Genomic DNA, 22,485 nt, shown 5'->3' on the forward strand with positions numbered 1-22,485 from the left:
ACATGTGCTGCACCAGTGTACCAGTAATGTGACGTGACAATAAAACTGTACCTGTGTCTAATTACCCCTGTTATGAATCAGTTATGTAGAACATGAGCACAGATAAAGAAGGCAAATGTAAACCAAACAAACAGTTTTGTTGCCTACACCGTAGACGGTGATTTAGGCAAAACTCACAATCAGATTTACAAGTATTTGAAAATTCTCTTGACAGTAACAAAGTAGTGAACAGACGGTGACCTGGGCCTGTGCTACAAAGCCAGGGTTCCTTACTGTCATTTGATTGGCTCATCCTAACGTCAGTAGTCAGGTTAATGGTTCTTAGTCGTGATGGGCGTGGCATTGGCAACATCTGACCAATCACAGTGAACTGCAGCTTTGCAAAGGATAATTTAGTGTCAATAGTGCTTCATATGTGCAGTTTGGTTAATAAGGGCAGAAAAGAGCTTCTGTATTAACGACACTCAGAATCCTCCTGGGATCTTCGAGGAATAGCGATGCTATTTTCCGGCTGGTCACAGTGACCTCTTTGGACCTGGCCTGTTAACTTAAACCACAACACTGTGTAACAGCAGCAGTCTCTTGTGTTAAGTTGTTTTTGTTTATGCCTTCTCTGTTGTCTCTGTGAATATTCATCTAATTAGGATAACTATAACAATGCAGTAAAGAAGCTTACTGGGCAGCTCTTTGCATGAGCTATTCACACAGACTTAATCTGCTTATCTGTGCTATCAATATCCTGCCTCTGAGAAACATTGTGTTGAGCTGCATCTCTCACTGCTGAAGTAACCATGAGCCAGCAGAGCTGACACAGCTGAAACATGCGTGGAGAAGGGGAATTGTGTGGGTAGACCTTTGTCATGTCACAATATACAGACATGTAACAAACTAAAGGACAAACATGAAACACAACAATGTTGTTGTTAATGTTGGTTAGGTCTCATTCAAGCCCTGGTACAGCCCTGGGCCTCTCATAAAACAATCTAAGGAGCAGATACGCATTAAAAATATCTATTTCTTAACAGTCCCCCTTTTTCATTTCTCCCCCGAGAAATGAACTAATTCCTTATTTATCCCATTAAATCTACTTACATGTTAAAAGCCTGGGATATAACATAAGTGATTCTGCTAAACAAAACCAAACCTTTCAATTGCCCAACCCTGTCTGTCCCCTCAACGGCTTGTATGTTTTCAATGTTTCCTCATTATTTTGTCATAATTACTTCTATCCACAATTAATGAATCAAACAAATAAATCGAGTTGTGAGACAGCACCTTGCATTTACGCCGGGCTGTGAGCTTTCCTAAATCTACGTCCTTCACCCCCTTTTCAACTAGAATCCCAGTTTAATTTTCTTTCAATCCCAGTTTAAAACTACTCCTGACTTCCCTCAGTGCTCACTGTAAACTCCAAAAAGATGAAATTAGCTTTTCCTGGTAAAAGGTCCTACTTTACTTTTGTCACTGGTTTGGAAACAGCCTCTATAAAGTTAACCTGTTTCTTCTTTAAACTTAGTCCTGGTTTCTTCGCCCCCTTTAACGGGTAGCACATATCTTTTATGCTCACATTTAACCTTTGTCTAACGAGCTTTCAGTCTCTTAAACACATTTTCTGGAAAAAAAAGTCAGATTTGATGCGCTTTCACCTGCAGTGTGAACGTAGCTATGAGTTAGCTCTGTGACAGATTAGCGCCCTGCTGTGGGCGGAGCCTGCCTCTTGCTCCATGACAGCAGGGATAGGCCGTCGTGACCCTGATAAGCAGTGGATGAATGAAGAAACTGGATGCAGTAAATTCAGTAAATTGTATTGGTTTGTGGTAAATAACCAGACATTTACACAAAACACACACATTTGGCTATTATTTCAAACTGCTACGATTTTTGAAAACATTTGTTTTAGGAAATAATGATAATAATAATAATAATAATAATAATAATAATAATAATAATAATAATAATAATAATAATAATACATTTTATTTGAGGGCGCCTTTCAAAAAGCCAAGGTCACCTTTCAAAAGAACAACATTAATAAAAGAAGCAATAGTCATAAAATACATAAAATAAGTTAAAATTACAAAACAGAGCTTGACAACAGATAAAATCAGCATTAAAGTGAATAAACCAGTTTAAACAGATGTTTTGAGCTGTGTCTTAAATATGGAGAGGGAGTCAATATTTCTTAGTGCAGGAGGAAGAGAGTTGCAGAGCCGAGGAGCAGAGCGACTGAAAGCTCTGTTCCCCACAGTGATGAGGTGTGAGGACAGAACAGTAAGATGAACAGCAGATGATGATCTGAGAGGGAAACAGTGGTGATATGGAGCAGGTCACACAAATATGAAGGAGCAGATTTATGGACACACTTGTACGTGAGAAGTAAGATTTTAAAGTTTATCCTGGTTTCTACGGGCAACCAGTGAAGCTGCTGAAGAACTGTTGTAGTATGAGCTCTTAACAGAGTAGAGTTATGACCCGAGCTGCAGAGTTTTGGAGAAGTTGGAGTTTATGAAGAGACCTTTTAGGGAGACCAAATAAGGGGGAATTGCAGTAATCAATACGGGACGTAATAAGACTATGGACAAAGATGGCAGCAGCATGGGGAGGAAGGAAGGGGCGTAGTCGGTTAATATTACGTAAGTGGAAGTAAGCAGACTGGGTTATGTAATTAATGTGAGACTGGAATGAAAGAGTATTATCAAGTATGACACCCAAACTCTTAACCTGAGGGGAGGGAAGGGTGGGAGAACTTCCCTCCCTGCATTCATGTACTGAATAAAATAAATAAGTAGCCTAAAGTGTGATTTTTGTGAATGCAGCAGTTTCATTCATTTGGAACTATCACTTTAATTGTGCAGTCTCATCATCTTCTCAATCCTGGCGCTGTAACGTAAGCCCCGTGGCTCTGTGAATGCAGCACTGTGGGAGAGATGAATGGGGAGGCCCCGCCCCTGCTCAAGAAGAGGAGGAGCCACCAGAAACAGTCGGGTCACCACTGGGATACCTCAACCAACTGCGCACAGGTCCTCTGGCAAATGCTCCGTTTATTTCACGTCTGTGATTAAGGTAAGCGTTCATTTCAGTTATTCTCTCTCTCAGATGTAACTTTACATTTAATAAAACACTCTTGTCTCCAGCACAGATTATTAGCACTTGTGTAATGTGAAGTTATTGTATGTTATCAAATTTTCCACACAAGAAAACTAATGAAATATACACGTCATAATTTAACATGTGACGTTTAGTATGCACTGCCAATATTCAAGCTCAGTTTCAGGTCCACATAATAAAACCAGCAGTGTTTGTCAGGGCAGGAGTACAGGAGAAGGCAGGTGGACGGGGAGATTAAGTAAGCACAGGTATTTATCGCTCTAATCCTCTGCCTTTTTGAATCCTGTGGCCCTGATAAGTAGAGATGGGCTTTGCCAGTGAGGCTTGGACATGCAACTGTTTGTGTAACAAGGGGGAACTGGGGTGACAGGACTAGGTAGGCTTAGGGTTCAGTCCTCTATTCTCCAAAGCATCAGATGTGTATAAACTCTATGTACATCGCCATCCCCAGGCTAAGAAATGAACGTTTCAGACCACTCTCTGATAGTCGAGTAGATGTTCAGCGGATTGTTTAAATGTGCTGATAATAAAATTACAACACACAGAACTAGTCAATCTTACCAATATACTATTTCAAAAAAAAAAACAAAAAACAACATATTGAAATAAACCTTTAAACACAAAATAACAGAAACACACCTGGAAGAACACAGGACATACACCTGAGTGTCTTAAATAAAATTTGCTGCAGGTAATACAAAGCAGAGAAGGACTGACAAATACACATCACTGACACACGGTGTGGAGTGGACAGGAGTGGACCCAAAGGCAGACGAACGAAACGTGGAAGCAGAACTAGATTGGAACTAAAAGCGTGCCTTTTATTATGGCCGAAAACAAAACATTAACCAAACATGAAAACATAAATCATAAATGAGAAACTAATCACAAGATCCTGAACTTGGAAAACTAAATACACAAAAACCAGGAACACTAGAAAATACAAGAACAGCTGAGAGTTGGGAAGGTTAACAGATGATGAGCAGAGGGAGACACAGGACCTAAACACACAGACAGCTGACACACAGGAACAGGACAAGGACACACACACAGAAGACAGAGAGACAAGGACACACACGCAGAGGACAGAGACACAAGGACACACACAGAGGACAGAGACACAAGGACACACACAGAGGACAGAGAGACAAGGATACACACGCAGAGGACAGAGAGACAAGGACACACACAGAGGACAGAGAGACAAGGATACACACGCAGAGGACAGAGACACAAGGACACACACAGAGGACAGAGAGACAAGGATACACACGCAGAGGACAGAGAGACAAGGACACACACAGAGGACAGAGAGACAAGGATACACACGCAGAGGACAGAGAGACAAAGACACACACAGAGGACAGAGACACAAGGACACACACAGAGGACAGAGAGACAAGGATACACACGCAGAGGACAGAGACACAAGGATACACACGCAGAGGACAGAGACACAAGGACACACACGCAGAGGACAGAGACACAAGGACACACACAGAGGACAGAGAGACAAGGATACACACGCAGAGGACAGAGACACAAGGACACACACGCAGAGGACAGAGACACAAGGACACACACAGAGGACAGAGACACAAGGACACACACAGAGGACAGAGAGACAAGGATACACACGCAGAGGACAGAGACACAAGGACACACACGCAGAGGACAGAGACACAAGGACACACACGCAGAGGACAGAGACACAAGGACACACACAGAGGACAGAGAGACAAGGACACGGACAGAGAGACAAGGACACACACAGAGGACAGAGAGACAAGGACACACACGCAGAGGACAGAGACACAAGGACACACACAGAGGACAGAGAGACAAGGACACACATGCAGAGGACAGAGAGACAAGGACACACACAGAGGACAGAGAGACAAGGACACACACGCAGAGGACAGAGACACAAGGACACACACGCAGAGGACAGAGACACAAGGACACACACGCAGAGGACAGAGACACAAAGACACACAAACAGAGGACACAGGGATGCCAGGACACACACAGAGGACAGAGAGACAAGGACACAAACAGAGGACAGAGGGACACAAGGACACACACAGAGGACAGAGAGACAAGGACACAAACAGAGGACAGAGGGACACAAGGACACACACAGAGGACAGAGAGACAAGGACACAAACAGAAGACAGAGAGACACAAGGACACACACAGAGGACAGAGACACAAGGACACACACACAGAGAACAGAGGGACACAAGGACACAAACAGAAGACAGAGAGACAAGGACACACACACAGAGGACAGAGGGATGCCAGGACACACACAGAGGACAGAGAGACAAGGACACACACAGAGGACAGAGACACAAGGACACACACACAGAGAACAGAGGGACACAAGGACACAAACAGAGGACAGAGAGACAAGGACACACACACAGAGGACACAGGGATGCCAGGACACACACAGAGGACAGAGAGACAAGGACACACACAGAGGACAGAGACACAAGGACACACACAGAGAGAACAGAGGGACACAAGGACACAAACAGAAGACAGAGAGACAAGGACACACACACAGAGGACACAGGGATGCCAGGACACACACAGAGGACAGAGAGACAAGGACACACACAGAGGACAGAGACACAAGGACACACACACAGAGAACAGAGGGACACAAGGACACAAACAGAGGACAGAGAGACAAGGACACACACACAGAGGACAGAGGGATGCCAGGACACACACAGAGGACAGAGAGACAAGGACACAAACAGAAGACAGAGAGACAAGGACACACACACAGAGGACAGAGGGACACAAGGACACACAGAGAAGGACAGAGACACAAGGACACACACAGAGGACAGAGAGACAAGGACACACACAGAGGACAGAGAGACAAGGACACACACAGAGGACAGAGGGACACAAGGACACACAGAGAAGGACAGAGACACAAGGACACACACAGAGGACAGAGAGACAAGGACACACACAGAGGACAGAGGGACACAAGGACACACACAGAGAGGACACAGGGATGCCAGGACACACACAGAGGACACAGAGACACACAAGAACTGTCCTTTTAATTATACACATAGGTTTCATATGCTTTGATGCTATCAGTGTCTCTACAGTACATCAAATGAAAACGCAGACGTCTGGTATTTTTCCTTTGTATAGCTGAATAAATGAAACTTCACTTACTGTAATGATTTATTTCAGCATCATATCGACTCAAACCTGACTCTGTGTACTGAGGCACAGTGCATCAGAGCACACAGTAACTACAATCACTTAGTTATATGTAGACACCGGAGTAAACTGGAATGCTGCAAACTTTGGCTCAGCAGCACTTTCACATGTGTGATGTATAAGTACACGTTTCCACTGTCAGCATGAATGACTGATGTGATTTGTGGTTGTTCAGGAAACTACGGCTAAGATGGGCCAGAAGGAGATTGTTTGCAGCTGGAAGAAAAGCACCAGTAACATCAAGGACGTGTTTGACTTCAATGGGAAGATGGGCTCGTGAGTACTTTTCACTCATGGTGATGGTTCTGTGTGAGGATACCTCTAAGCCTGCCGGAGCACTCAACGCACTTCATGCAACATTCACACAAGCTCTGCTTCTGTGTTTCTAGCTAACTAGCTTTCTAGCTAACATTCTCACATATTCAAAGTATCGTGCCTAGCAGAAGACCCGCTCTATCTGCTGAGCTGCAGGCACCCCAGACTATGGAAGCCTGTTTCTGCCACAAAGAAAGCATCCATAACTCGAAATTTTGAGTTATCTTTCTCAAAATTTCCACTTATTAACTTGAAATTTTGAGCTAGCTCTGCCAATCAGTAATCTATGTGAAGACGATATATATTTTCACTTCCTCCTCAGTTGAAAAAGTTCTATATTGTTGTTTAGTAGCAGGAGCTAAGAAATGCAAAGTTGGTTTTCCACATAAACACATATGAACAGAGAATGATGATGTAGGAACTGGTCTGATGTCACCAGTGGAAACAGGCTGAGCCGTGGAGCTGACAGGAGCATTTGCTTTCATTAACCTCTCTCAGGTACATCCCAGTCATGCTCAGGGCTGCCGTGCATGTGTGCACCTGTTACTATTGTACTGTTAGATATGCAGCTTCTGGGTTGGGACATTCTGATTGGCTGTGGCCTTTCTGTGTGGAGTGTGTATGTTCCACACACCTGTGTGGTAGGGATGCACCGATACCGATACTGGTATCGGGTATCGGGGCCGATACTGTAAAATGTGTGTGTACTCATACTCGTAAAAGTTAACCGATACCATGAACCGATACCAACTTATTTCATTAATCAGAGGGTGGCTTGTCATTTCTGTTGTAGTTTTTTAGATTGGCCACTAGGGGGCCAATTATTATTTTATTTATTATTTATTTTATAATTTTTTATATTTTATTATTTATTTAATAATAATTATTTTGTTTGTTTGTTTACAATATGGACACTCTGCAATAATTTAAAAGTTTATTTTATTCTCAAACCTAATTTGTATTTATTTTATTCCAAACTGAAGTGTTTATTTATTATTCTGAAAGCTCGAGACAGTGCCAATAGTTCAGTGATATTTTGTTAAATTACAAAGTGGAGACTCTGCAATAATTTAACAGAAGTGCTTATTTTTCACTTGAAATTTTTTTGTGGTCATTTTTATTAAGATTTTATTTTTTATCGGCAGAGAATAAAATAAAACCTGTCTTCCAATTCATTGCATTTGTGTGTGTGTGTGTGTGTGTGTGTGTGTGTGTGTGTGTGTGTGTGTGTGTGTGTGTGTGTGTGTGTGTGTGGTAGAAGTATCGGTTTTTGTACTCAGTATCGGCAAGTACTCAGATCCAAGTATCGGTATCGTATCAGTTTGAAAAATTGGTATCATTGCATCCCTACTGTGTGGGCTTCCTTTTGGTACAAAGGTGAGCATGTTACATTTACTGCTAATTTAAAATTGTCTGTAAGGTTGATAAAGTGTTGAATATGTATGCAGTGAATGAAATGTAACTTTGGTCATTAGGACCAGAGCAGTGCTATAATGTGCCTCAGTTACACAGCTCTCTGTGAATAATACACAATGTTAACACAATGTTATGGGAAATGAAAGAAGGTGATCCTTGCTGTGCTGCTGCTACTATCCAGATGGGAGTATGCTCTCTGCAGATAACTGCGTCACCCACTCCCAGATTTGGTGTGCAGAGAGTGAAGACAGTGTTTTCACCTTGTTCCACATAGGCCACATCTCTGTATCACCTTCATGTGATCTGAGGGCAACCGGTGGATAGTTGTAAGCTCTGACAGCGCTGCCTCAGAGCAGGAAGCAGGCAGAATGATTTCCATATCCCCAGTATTTACTGTTTAGGCTGAGGCTACTGTGTCCACACTTACTTCGTAGACAAACCCGAATGGAAAAGTTATAAATGGATACAAGACAGCTGGTTTCTCAGACTGTTTAAAATTGTTTTGGCTGCTAACCTGGGAGATACTGGCTTCACTGAATCAGTGAAGAGCAGCAACGTGTTACATTAACGTTAGGAGCTGTTTAAGAGCGAGGTAATAAACCCGTCTCAGAGTGCATGAGTAAGGCTCCTGTGTGTGAGACGTCAGTCTGAGAACATCCTAGCACTGCTTCATTACAGGATTAAGTGTCTGGCTGCCTACACTTGTGAATGGATGTGCTGAATGTAATTAAAGGCAGGTGTTATGAACAGGTGTCGGCGTCTGTGCAGGTCAACACGTGCTGTTCCTCAGGAAATTAGAGCAGATTTGTTGCACACAGAGTCAAATGAAGTGGTGTTTACACATCATTCTTCTAGCCTTAGTCATCATTCAAAGCACCGTGTTATATGAGACATGTTTATTGGTTAATACACACAGTAAACAGTGTTTATCTCATAGCCACAGCTGATTTAGAATCAGCTGATAATCTAACAAACATGTGTTTGGATGGTGGAGCCAGGATCACAACACACAGGAAACACAGGGACGGTTTGAAACCAGAACTTTGCTGCTGTTAAAGTTCAGTCTGGTGGTGGTGGTGGTGGTGGGGGGGGGGGGGGGGGGGGTGTGGGGGGGGGGGGGGTTGGCATCAGTGTGAACGTAAGGAGGTAATTGTTGCTTTAATGTTAGTTTCTCAAACATACCACCAGATGGTATTTACTTCACAGTAGATCAGGGGTGGGCAACCCCAGGTTTTAGATCTCACCCTGGGTCAGCACACCTGAGTCACATGATGAGTTCATTCCCAGGCCTCTGGTGTCTTAAAGACATGTTGAGGTCATTTAGCCACTTAAATCAGCTGTGTTGGATCAAGGACACATCTAAAAGCTGCAGGACACCGGCCCTCGAGGCCTGGGGTTGGACACCTGTGCAGTAGATCCTCCACTGTGTCCATTAGTTCTCATCTGAATCGCTTTCTATGAAATTATATGATCAAAGGGTTTTGGTCTTGGATGATAAACTTGCCACTGTCCTAATTAAACTTTGTATTTCTTTCACACCTTTGAATTTTCCCTGTTAAAAAGCAAACCCCAGTATAAATGGTTTCAGATGAGGTAATAAAGAAGTCGTAGAGCTGATGTTTGAGCAGCTAGCCCTGCTTGTTGGATCCATCGCCCTGGGAAGATGTTTCTGTAGATCTCTGAGAGGATTGTAAGAACAAACAAAATAAAACTGTTGTTTCTAGCATTTGGACAGGCTGTCATTAATCCTCTGTGATGTTTTTGTACAGGGGCTCATTTTCAGAGGTTTTCATGGTGAGAGAGAAGAAAACTGGGAAAATGTATGCTCTGAAATGTCTGAAGAAGAAACATCTCGCCCACAGCAACCTAGAAAATGAAATAAATGTGCTGAGGAGGTAACAAACACACACACTTATTCAAATGTGTAATAAATAAAGTCTAGCGGTAACTAGTTCTGCTGCCTAACAGGTCAAAGGTTAAAGAGAACGAGTTATCCTTCTGTTTCAACTGTTTCAGGATAAAGCACGACAACGTGGTGGGACTGGAGGACTTCTACGAGAGTCGGACACACTACTACCTGGTCATGCAGCTGTAAGTGGAACTGTGAGCTGACTTTCTATTAACATTTACCTTGACATAATGCAACACTGACAATGGGTAATCTCATATTACTGCAGTATAATCGTTAACGATGTGAGTATACAGTGTGTACAGGATAGTAAGAATTCAGCCTTGTTTGCTAACATTAGGATGAATTATTGTTCAAATTGAATAAAGAATATTGGTACAAAGTAATATAGCAAATAACTGTTGTATTATTATATTCTTCGCTCATTATTGACTGTTTCCAGGATACACCAGGCTGTTACATTACAAATCAAAAACAAAAAAGGTCGGCTTTAATCTTTATATTTTACAAACATGTTGTATGATCACTGAAGAATTATTGGCATCATTTCTTGGTGTCATCAAACATCCACGTTCTTCTCTTTCTGTTTCTATTTGCGTTGTTCACAGAACCACTGCGGCTGCTGTAAGACAGAGCAGTTTAATCCAGAACATCCAGCTCTCCTTAATGATGTTACTGCTTAGGGACTCCTTTGCTGCCACAACTCGTCAATAAACGGGTCCAAATCCAATATTTGACCACCTTGTATGGATGAGGGGGTTGTAGCAGACCTTTTACTATCTTTACACAAGAAACGTTAAATATTTAGAAATCCGTGTTTCCTCCAAGCTGATAGAGTTGTTCAGCCTTAATTTTATTCTGCTGCATAAGTCAGGAAAAGATGATTTAGACCAGCGGTCCCCAACCCCCGGGCCTCGGACCGGTACCGGTCCGTGAGTCGTTTGGTACCGGGCCGCGAGAGTTGAGGCTCAGGTGTGAAATGTATAGTTTTCAGGGTTTTTATCGGTTTTCAGCGTTATTTTGTTATCGTTTTTATCGTTTACTCCGTTTTCCTGGGTCTTTTCACGTGTGTTATGAATAAATCTTCTTTTTTTCGGTACCGGTACTAGTTTTATTTTGTTGTATTTATCCGCGACACCTTAAAGGCCAGTCCGTGAAAATATTGTCGGGCATAAACCGGTCCGTGGCACAAAAAAAGTTGGAGACCGCTGATTTAAACTGCTGGATCAGCCTCTGCACATCACTCTGTGGATGGATGGCAACAGTTAAATGGGTTTCTTAAAATCAATGATCTTATCTGAACAATCCCAGTTGTGCTGGAGGCTGTCTCAGCCAGCACAGGGCTGGGTCTATCACAGGGCTGGGTCTATCACAGGGCTAACAAACAGAGACATCCTCACACTCACAGCCAGTTTAGAATCACTAATGAACCTGAGCTCACTGACTGCATGTTGAAGGAGGCTGGAGTATGTGGAGAGGATCCACGCAGACACGGGGAGAAAAGAGCCCACAGAAAGGATTTGTACCCTTGTTGCTGCGAGGCACTGCTAACCACTGTGACACTGTGCATTCAACGTTACACTTTACAAAAGCCCAGATCTCAAGGAGGTCTGCAAGCACCGAACATAGAGTCAAACACCTTAAAACACAGTGTTTATCCTCAGTCCAATTCACTGTGGTTAGAAAGTGAGACGTGCACTTTATCAGCCCAGCTATCAACAAACACCACTGCTTTCATCGCATATGTCAGCTCTCCTTCAGCCTCCTCAGACTTCATCATCAACAATAAAACATTAAGCTTCACGTCTCAGCTGTGCTAAGCAAACTCATAAACACACAAGAAACCTTTGAGCTAAGGAACAGGAAAACATGTGGGATCTAGCCCCTACAGGTGAGCCACAGAACTGCAGAACATGAGCGAGGACAATGCAACAACAAGTCGACGGAGACTAAGGACATCAATGCACACAGGATAACGAGAGGATGGGCAACAGGTGGGAGCACCGCTGGAACTAATACAGACTAACAGGACAGGAGGAGCAAAAGTGAACACTGGACAAGAGACTGTCAAAATAAAACAGGAAGTACAAAAAACACAGAGACAAACACTGAGATGGTGGGACAGGACAGAAATAGACATGAGGAGAGGCTAAACATGGAACGTGGAGCACCTGTAAGGTTTCTGTTGTCATGGCCGACTACCAAGTCGACGAAAGCAGAGCAGATGTAGAACCCTGCGTGGCGGGCATGGGTGGAGGCAGAGACCCTCAGATGGCTTGGCTGGAGGCTGGTTATGGTGGCGGAGACCCTCGGAAGACAGAACTGGAGGCTGACGAAGGCGGCAGAGGCAGAGACCCGACACAGACGGAGGCGCCCTGGTACGGGCGGAGCAGGACCTGAAGGTAAGAGATTACCTCAGGCTCGGGTGGAGCCTGACCAGACAGTGCAGAGACCTCTGGCAGAGCAGGACAAAGTGGCGTGGAGACCTGTGGTGGAGCAGGACCAGGTGGCGTGGAGACCTGTGGTGGAGCAGGACCAGGTGGCGTGGAGACCTGTGGTGGAGCAGGACCAGGTGGCGTGGAGACCTGTGGTGGAGCAGGACCAGGTGGCGTGGAGACCTGTGGTGGAGCAGGACCAGGTGGCGGCAGTAAAAACTGCTAAATCTAACCAGTCCAAAGAAAACCCAACATTTACACAACTGTGTGCAACTGCATTAACACCTGTATCACATCTGGAACATGACCTCTCTGTCTGTTCTGATGGGAAATATGTCATACTAGATTACCACGCCTCCTCATGCCTCAGTGTTCATCCAGGACACATGTCAACACTACAGCAACAAAACTCTACTGCTGATGTTCTCTTCACAGCACGAACTATTGCAGAAAGAGCCATCCTCCAAATCCTGGAATCACAAACACAACCTGAACGTGTTACAGTGGAAAACCTTCTACTAGATCATTATAGATGATCCCTATGTGCACATGTATGTGATGGATATGAAAATGGGAATATGCATACACAGAATTCAGCTACTTCACAATCTATTGCTTGCTGCTGATGGTAATGTTAATAGTATAATTATAATGCACATATTTTCCCTCAGCCTGTCCTCTTCATGTTTAATGTCTCAGTATGGAGGACTTCTGAATGTAGACGTGGTTCCATGAGAGGGGCCTCAGGTCCCTCTGCACTGCTGAGCCTCACAAAATATCTCCTGAAGTGGACCAGTCATCCACTCATGAACAGGGGGCTAGCCGCATCACCAGCAGCAAAAGGAGAGGCGAAGGAGACGGGATGTCTTCAGTGGCTTGCAGGGGACCAGGCCTGGCACTGGCAAAGAAAGTGACGGGACCACTCAGGTCTCGGTTGGGTGGTGAGGGATCCACAGGCACTGGTGGAGCAGGAACCATGGCTTCAATTCAATTCAATTCAATGTTATTTATATATGCGCCAAATCACAACAACAGTCGCCTCAAGGCGCTTCATACATACTGAGAAAAACCCAACAATCATATGACCCCCTATGAGCAGCACTTTGGCGACAGTGGGAAGGAAAAACTCCCTTTTAACAGGAAGAAACCTCCGGCAGAACCAGGCTCAGGGAGGGGCGGGGCCATCTGCTGTGATTGGTTGGGGTGAGAGAAGGAAGACAGGATAAAAGACATGCCTTGCCAAGGAAAGACATTCAGGGCACTCAAGCTCAGGGGGATCCATGGACCCTTGAGGCTGTCTGGATCTCTCAGCAAAGCAGACAGGTCCCACTGCAGACTGGGGTTGTAACAGTGCTGGGTGGAGACCCTCCAGATTGTTAGGACGCACCGGTTTCTGTGTGTGTGTTGGGCATTCAGCCAGCTCGGTTTGCACAAGCTAGGGGGAAAGCAGTCTTTGAACATGTGGACTCTAGAACAGAAAACTCAGCCTTGCTGAAACATGTCTTAGAGGACATCCAGGTGTGGCTGGCTGAGATACAAATACACCCCAGAAACGTGTCAGATGACTGCTCCACAGTAAGACCATGGACTCAGCTGAACAGTCTTTCCTCCACTGCTGAGAACCTGTCAGAAAGCACACAGGTGATAGCAGAGGTGTGGAAGTGGAAAGAGCTGGGTCGGATGAGTCACAGGCAGATAGGGATCCAGAGCTGATGGGGAGTGAGGTGGTGAGGAGCAATTAGGCAGTAGCAGTAAAACATGATGACCTTTGAGGTTAAGCAAGGCAGGCTGCCAAGGTCCAGAGTCCAGGGCAGAAGCCGTGGGAGGATGTGTGGTGGCTCCAGCAGGTCCCGTGGATCAGCCGCTCCACCCCGGGACTCTTGGAGGAACTAAAACAGATGACAGGAACTAACAACCAAGAAGATGACCTAGAAAATAATCAGACTGCAGAGGATATAATAAATGCTAAGGGAAACTATCAGTCATACTCATACACAAAGACAGCCACAAAAGATTGTCACAAACCCAGAATCAATAAAGAAACGACAAAACACTCTCCGATGGACAGTGGACAGTATGGATATGTCTTCAGTAACTGCCAGAGTATCTCCGTGTACATTTCAGAAAGGTTGGGGTGTCTGGCTTCCTCCTTGGAGACTATTGTTTCTTTATTGTCTCCTACTTTGGCCTTAGCGGTGCAAGTTTGTTAAACAGAGAACTGGAAATGGCAGTCCTGTACACACAGATGATGGTGAGGACAAACCTGACAGTAGGCACATTTCCTAAATGCTACTCGAAGTCTGTTTGCACAGCGTAACAACATTTTCGGTTATTATATCATTTGATGACTTTCTCAAAGGTGGACCGTGGTCGTCCTTCGTCTACCGTCCTGCAGGAGTTCAGAAGACCTGATTGCCAGACACAAACGCTGATAACTCTTCTTCTGTTTTGTGCAGGGTATCAGGTGGGGAGCTGTTTGATCGCATTTTAGACAAAGGTGCTTATACTGAGAAGGATGCCAGCAAAGTGATCAAACAGGTGCTGCAGGCTGTCAGCTACCTGCATGAAAACAGCATTGTGCACAGAGATCTGAAGGTAAGACACAAAGATCCACCATAACAGAGACACAAACATGCTCCCAGTAGGAGAGTGAAAGCCACAGATGTTGACATGTTTGGTAAAATGACTTTAACAGATGTTTACTGAGTGTATTTGAACATTTGAGGTACATTTCTTTATTTCATGTCTTGCTTTTCCTGCTCTCTCAGCCTGAAAACCTGCTGTACTATAATACAGATGAGAATGCAAAGATTATGGTCAGTGACTTTGGTCTGTCTAAGACGCTGGAGCACGGTGTGATGTCTACAGCCTGTGGAACACCAGGATATGTTGGTGAGTTTCTCTGCATATGTAATGTGTGATATAGTTAAAAATGATAGATTGACTTACTGTTTTTCCCTCTGCAGTGATAGAGCACAAACAATTACTTTGGTCAAAATCTCATCACACTGGAGCAAGAAAAAAAATCAATTTTCATAAATCAGACAGTTATTGTGTATGTGCTGAATGACAGCACCTGACCTCCAGGAGTCACTGGGCGCTCCATCGTCCTGCTGAGAGGCTTCAGTGCTCATGTGGGCAGTGACAGCCAGTGTTGGTCAAGTTACTTGAAAAAAGTAATCAGTAATCATCAATATGGCAGTCCTGGCGTTCCATAGTCCTGTTGCTCTATTTTCACCTGTAAAGCAGGAGTGGGGTAGGCGGAGGGTTACCCTGGTGCAGGTGTGCAGCGGTCAGTGGAAGAATCCGCGAGTTTCTCTGTGAGTTTCCCATTACGTCGTAGCTACTCGGTGCTTGTTTGGAAGTTTAGGGGTTTTTTCGCTGTAAAAAGAAGTTTTCTTCCCACGCACAACGGACACTAATGTTTTTGTCACTTTTTATGGAATCAAACTCAAAGTAAGGTCAGTACTTCCACGCTTTAAACGCTGCACGCTCATACTCTCTCTGCACTCGATATATGATCCATTGTTGATCTGCACACAGCTGTTGTCACGAACGTCGCACTCGCTTACGTCACTGTCATGAGACATTCTCGCAAAAAAATCACGGTTTTAGTAACGCAGTAACGCAGCGTTCCTACGGGAAAGTAACGGTAATCTAATTACCGTTTTTACAATAGTAATCCCTTACTTTACTCGTTACTTGAAAAAAGTAATCGGATTACAGTAACGCGTTACTGCCCATCTCTGGTGACAGCACGACCTGGAGGGCTCGATTGATTTATTGTGAAAGTAACGACCAGGTGGAGCAGCAGGAACTTTGGTCAGCTCTGTTGTTTTTATGTGATAAACTGGACTTTGATCTTATTATTACTGAAAACTAAAGGTAACTTTTTGCCTTTAGTTTTGAACCATATATTAACTTAACTTTAACATATTAGCTTTAACATATTAGCTTTAACATATTAACTTTAACATATTAGCTTTAACATATTAGCTTTAACATATTAGCTTTAACATATTAACTTTAACATATTAGCTTTAACATATTAACTTTAACATATTAACTTTAACATATTAACTTTAACATATTAGCTTTAACATATTAACTTTAACATATTAGCTTTAACATATTAGCTTTAACATATTAGCTTTAACATATTAACTTTAACATATTAGCTTTAACATATTAGCTTTAACATATTAACTTTAACATATTAGCTTTAACATATTAGCTTTAACATATTAGCTTTAACATATTAACTTTAACATATTAACTTTAACATATTAGCTTTAACATATTAACTTTAACATATTAGCTTTAACATATTAGCTTTAACATATTAACTTTAACATATTAGCTTTAACATATTAACTTTAACATATTAGCTTTAACATATTAACTTTAACATATTAGCTTTAACATATTAGCTTTAACATATTAGCTTTAACATATTAACTTTAACATATTAGCTTTAACATATTAGCTTTAACGTGACTTTTTCTGGAGTGGAACAGTCTGTTGTTTGGTGCTTATATTGCACGTTGTTTGTCCTGCTTCTGCAGCTCCGGAGGTTTTGGCCCAGAAACCCTACAGCAAAGCAGTGGACTGCTGGTCAATTGGAGTCATCACGTATATTCTGTAAGTACAGGCCTGTGCGTTCATGATAACATGGCTAACTGTAGACATGAATATTCATTATGGAGAACTGTGAACATTCATCAGTTATTGATTTTATTCATGTTCCAAAAGTCAGAAGTACATGAATACTTGTACAACATTAGAGTCACCAGATACTGCAGTATTTACTTCCACTGTAGTAACTGTGGCTCCAGCAGTAGCCGGGTCACTGCGAGCTGGAAGGTTGGGCTGAACACGAAGCTGTGTGCTCCAACAATGTTGTGTGAAATATAAATAAGAGCAGAAGCATCTGAAAGCTCATCAACTCATCAAAGACGGGATCAAATGATCGTTGCTGTAAAAGCATCAATACATCATAGAAATACATCAAATGTTTAAAATGAGACAATTTACTCATTTTAGAAAAACATCAGCTCATTCTGAATTTGGTGGCAGCAACAGGTACGAAAGGTTGGGAGGGGCCACGTTTACACTTTATCAGCAGTTCATCATGTCTGAGGAGAGAGTGGTTTGGATTTGTCCTCATCTGGTGAACGTAGCTGCTGTCGTGGTCTTTGTCTGTGCAGAGCCTGCAGAAAGTGTGTGGAGGGGAACACATGGCGCTCTTCTCTGCAGCTGCATTTCCTGATCATGTTCACAGAGAGCTTTAGCTTATGGCGTGGTTCAACAGGTCACATACAGTGACGTGCACGACAGGATGATGTCTTTAATTACGCACACACATTTCTCCAGTTTCCTGGAATCGTTTCAGGATATATTCTGTTTTCACTTTTCTTTTGTGGCCCTCCACCAACTCTAAGTGAGAAATGTTGCCGCCATCATATCCAATGTATCCATCTCAAATCAGCCAGTTTCTGAACTTTTCCAGTTTGCATAAATATTTGTCCTGTTTATGAGAAGCTGGATGATTGAGCATCAAGATATTTTATGGTATAACTATACACCATTCAGAAATCCTTTGATTAATGTGTGCTCACAGGAACTTTACAGGAATCCTGGACTGTTGTCACATTTTCACCAGCCAGTACTCAGACATGTAATGTCTCAAATTACAGCTCCTGACTGATTTTGATGGAAAGTGAAAGGTGAAAGTACTTTTTATTTAATCGTCTTTGAGACATTTATGTTCAAACACTGCCTCACAGCTCGTGTCGATAGTCCATCAAAAGAAGAAAAGTGAAGCGTAAATTTCACAGCCCTCACTATCAATGTTCATATTTTCAGTAACATTTTTATAAAATCAGAGATGGTTGAGCAGAACAGTAAAATGTGTCAGTTTAAACATTTCTTTGTCCTGCTGTGTGAATCAGTGCAGTTTGTGTTTGTGGTGAAAGGCTTTGGCTGCTCTGCCCGTTTGCTACAGTAGCTGAGGAAACCAGCGTCAGGGCATATTGTATAAATGTCATATAAGCATGACGATGGTTGCTGAAGTAACCAGAGCTGATGCAAAGCTGCGTATCTGTGTGTGCTGCAGGCTCTGTGGCTACCCTCCATTCTTCGAAGAAAATGAGACGCGTTTGTTTTCAAAGATCATGAGAGCTGAGTACGCCTTTCACTCGCCCTTCTGGGACGACATCTCCGAGTCAGGTACGCTAACAGCTACACGCCACAGTTTCCAGCATTGACCCTCCTCTTTCCTTCATCTGTACTCGATGTAGCTGAGACTGGCTCAGATAACCAGTCCTTTTTCTAACACACTTACATTACAGGTTGCACTGTTTCACTATCATTTAAAGAGGGAATTATTCATGTGACTCCACAGACTAAGTTCCACGTTTCTTCACAAAACCTGGAGGATGTAAAACCACAGCTTCCCATGAACATGAGCCTGATCCATCATGCAGATGTCAGAATGAGAACAAATCTTGATCCACCTCATTTCTTTATATTTGACCTCCAAGGAACCAGACTTTCTTGTCCTGTTCGCCCCTCAGCTGTAAAAGGCTGATGGGGTATTATCGTCAAGTTTGTGCAATAACTCGGCAATGAGGCAACTTAGGAGCTTCAAACTGATACCACGGGTGTATCTACTAAAAATCTTGGACCAGTTTGAATCTCAGTGACCTTGCAATGAAGGTCAAGGTCAGAGGTCAAGTTTTATGAACATGTAAAAGGAACAGTGAGAAAGCAGACAGACACGCTGACATGACTGGAAGATAGAAATCCAAACAGAGCAGACGGAGATGCAGGCAGGAGCACTCCAGCCAACAAAAGCCACAGCAAGCAAACATCATCTGTCCAAAACACAGGGAGCAGAACAGAAATCGTTCCAGCTGTGGTGGCCTTACGTTTGTGAACAAACACAGCTTCTCCTCTTCCTCTTTGAAAAACTTGAACTCACAGAATTGACATCAAACAAACAAGCTTTATTTGTCACATACACACTCATGCAGTGAAATGTTTTGTGTGTGAGCTGTGGACAGCTCCAGATGTAGCCGGACCTTTCCAGGGCTGGTTTTAGCATCAATCTGCTCTGATCGCTCATCAACAACAAGGCCCGTTCATCCAGGACACTGCTGCTTTTCTACAAGTCAACCTTCTGTGTGAACTCTAGATGATCTTGCTGTGAGAGTCCAATCAATCAGCAGCCGTGTTTGGCACCACCCAGCATCCTCCTGTTTGTTCACACGTTTCTTGATATGCAGGTGTCCTAATGAAGGGTTTTAATAAAACTGTGTAACATAGAGAAATCAGGCTACTGTACGCTGAAGTCTGTCCATGTTATGTGTCAACAGCCAAAGAGTTCATCAAGAACATGATGGAGAAAAACCCCACGAAACGCTTCACCACTGAACAGGCGCTCAGGCACCCCTGGTTAGTGCTTTGCCTCTTACATGTCATAATGTTTGGACAATGATTACACATTTAAACCACATAATCAACATGTGACTGAAGATAGCCGTCTGCTTGATTTATGAAGAAAAGTATCAACTGTTTATGAATTACAGTCTTTTTCTGACTCAAAAGTAATTGGTTAGTTGACACGTGAGACCTCATTATTCAAAGAAACTGATCTGGTCTAATATCTGGGGTTCAGTCCAAGTCTTCAACTATTGTTGAGGTTCACTGAAGGAGGCAAGGAGGTTGTCAGCAGGATGAAAAACCAAAATAAGGGAGAAACATTGTATGATTGGCCAAATCAACAATCATTCTTAAAGAGAAGGAAAGTTATGGGCAGCTATGCAAGACAAAGGCCTGAAAGACAGAAGACAGACCTCGGTTAAGAGACAACACAGTATGTTTGTTTGTCTTTTGAGCCTCGGAGAATGTGGAACAAAGACTAGCTCTATCTGCCCGATGATGCTACAGACGCAGCGTTGTCCAAATACCCAAGAAGCTAACGTCTGCTCGTGTTCCCCTCGCAGGATTGTTGGAGACACAGCCAGAGACCAGGACATTTATCAGTCTGTGTGTGAACAGTTGGAGAGAAACTTTGCCACATCCAAATGGAAGGTAATGGCTAATGATTGGAAAGGTTACAAGTGTGACTACATACGGTGTCAAACACCGGGCTGGGGGCCCAGAATCGGCCCAGCAGAGACTCCAGTGCAGCCCATTGGACGACTCTGTGCATAAATTGTAATATTTTCATAAGTTTTACTGCTTTTCCTGTTGATAGAGAATCCCCTTCAACTGCCATTCACATGTATTAACACAAACATGTTAATCCATAAAACATCTGCTATAAGGAGTCCATTAAGACATTTTAATATTGATAGAATTCAATATAATTCTATCAATAAGTAGTTCAAGTTAAAGAGGACAGAGGAATACTAAAACAAAGGACTTATGCCGTCTGAGAAAGCAAAAACAATACGTCTGGGTACCTGTTCCACCTCTATAGACGTACAGACCTGGTTTCTGAAATAATGGATATATGAACACATGTTCTGTTCCAGCAGGAGTCTAAACTCTAAAAGACACTTTTCCTATACGAGATGTTTTTCTATACAAGATGCAGGCTGCACCAGTACTAACTGCTCACTCTGTGGATCTCCAACAGCAAGCCTTCAATGCAGCCTCTGTAATCCAGCACATGAAGAAAATGTCCCACAGCGTGCCCTCCACACCCTCCATACCGAACATCAAACCAGAGTCCTCGTCCCAGAACGACTCGGAGCCTGTGAGGAGCTGCCGAGGTCAGGCGGACCCCCTTGACCCCAATGGAAACCCCGTCCAGTCTGCCAGTCGTCTCTCCTGGAGTGACTGTGAGCTGGAGACAGGACTGTGTCCTTCACTGAGTCAAAGTGAACCAGGAAGTCCTCTCAGCACTGATGAGTCCAGACAAGTTCATGCCTTCCATTCAGAGAGTGATGCTCTGTTTTTTCAGTCTCAGAGGTAACTGCTGACCCCTTCCAGCTGCCGTCTGCATCAGATAAAGAGAAATAACTAGAATAAATGGCCATCTACATCTTTCTTTACTTTGCTTCTTTTATGTGTATATTTATACTGTTTCAAATGATGCTTAAATGTGTAAACTGATTATTAAGACCTCCAGAGTGACGCTTTATATAATTTGCCATCCATTCGTTGGCTTTGAATAAATCCTGAGTGTGTTGCAGGCTCGATGCAGGGGCTCCGAGGAAGGACCAGCCGCTTCAGTCTGGTGTGTGCTGCATCATGTGACTTGATGACGAGATGCAGGTAAATGTGTGTATCCACGTTTACATGTCAGCTGTACTTAACAGCCATAACACCCACACCCCCTCTCTGATGTTGTGCAGGCCTCTTCTTGCTGCCGTAACAGCTCTGACCCATCAGGGCACCGACAAGGAGCCTTTGGCGGTGTCCTGTGGCGTCTGGCACATCTCCCGGGTATTTCCTGTTGTTCCTGAGCAGCGTCTACAGTGTCCACCACAGCTGTCTACCAGTGCTTTAGAGGGATGTGCTTGATCAGCAGAAATATTTAGGTGGGAGGTACCAAACAAGCAAGTCTGGCTACCTGCCCACGACGTCTGGGTGCAAGCTTTGGGTAACCGTTGGGGCAGTGTCAGGTGACGCTCGAGAGACGGTCAAGGTGTTAATATCCAGCCTCATGTGAACACTGATCAGAGAGCTACATAGTGTTTCCCCATTTTAACAATAAACCATCTTCATTATTCATCAAATATACATTGATATAAGTCAATATACAAATAAAATAAAGTAGTAAAAACGACTCTTCTGGTGGATTAATTTTGTGTGTGCACAGGATCTAGAGGTGACTCCAGGAGTGTGACTCTGTCGCTGCACCATCATTACACTTGGTTTTAAATGAAAGGTTATTGAACACGATTCATATGCGACCTTGCTGATAGTTAACTGGTCTTAATGCTGGTCATGCATAGGTGGAAATTTGAGTTTATGGATCACAGAGTGACCTGTGTGTGTGTGGAAGACGACACATCTCAGAGAATATCTGACTCA

The 22,485-nt window shown here is 43.4% G+C and overlaps 1 protein-coding gene across 1 annotated transcript; it reads left to right on the plus strand.

The window, feature by feature from the left end:
* Positions 1–2,910: 2,910 nt before the first annotated feature.
* Positions 2,911–22,237, plus strand: LOC102786227 (calcium/calmodulin-dependent protein kinase type 1D-like). The gene is made up of 13 exons (XM_087849831.1): positions 2,911–3,063; positions 6,539–6,639; positions 9,864–9,989; positions 10,111–10,185; positions 14,895–15,033; positions 15,207–15,330; positions 17,004–17,079; positions 18,554–18,666; positions 19,815–19,893; positions 20,445–20,532; positions 21,083–21,417; positions 21,642–21,723; positions 21,804–22,237. Exons 1-12 carry the CDS (start codon positions 2,932–2,934, stop codon positions 21,703–21,705), a joined length of 1,452 nt encoding a protein of 483 aa, XP_087705957.1. The 5' UTR covers positions 2,911–2,931; the 3' UTR covers positions 21,706–21,723; positions 21,804–22,237.
* Positions 22,238–22,485: the final 248 nt, after the last annotated feature.

This window comes from Neolamprologus brichardi, chromosome 13 (assembly GCF_056152115.1).
Source record: "Neolamprologus brichardi isolate AB-2024 chromosome 13, ASM5615211v1, whole genome shotgun sequence".
NCBI classification, from domain to species: Eukaryota; Metazoa; Chordata; class Actinopteri; order Cichliformes; family Cichlidae; genus Neolamprologus; species Neolamprologus brichardi.

Coding starts and splice junctions, on each gene's coding strand:
- LOC102786227 (XM_087849831.1), top strand. CDS start 2,932: ATGGGGAGGCCCCGCCCCTGCTCAAGAAGAGGAGGAGCCACCAGAAAC. Junction 6,640..9,863: donor TTCAATGGGAAGATGGGCTC/GTGAGTACTTTT, acceptor GTTTTTGTACAG/GGGCTCATTTTCAGAGGTTT. Junction 17,080..18,553: donor GGAGTCATCACGTATATTCT/GTAAGTACAGGC, acceptor TGTGTGCTGCAG/GCTCTGTGGCTACCCTCCAT.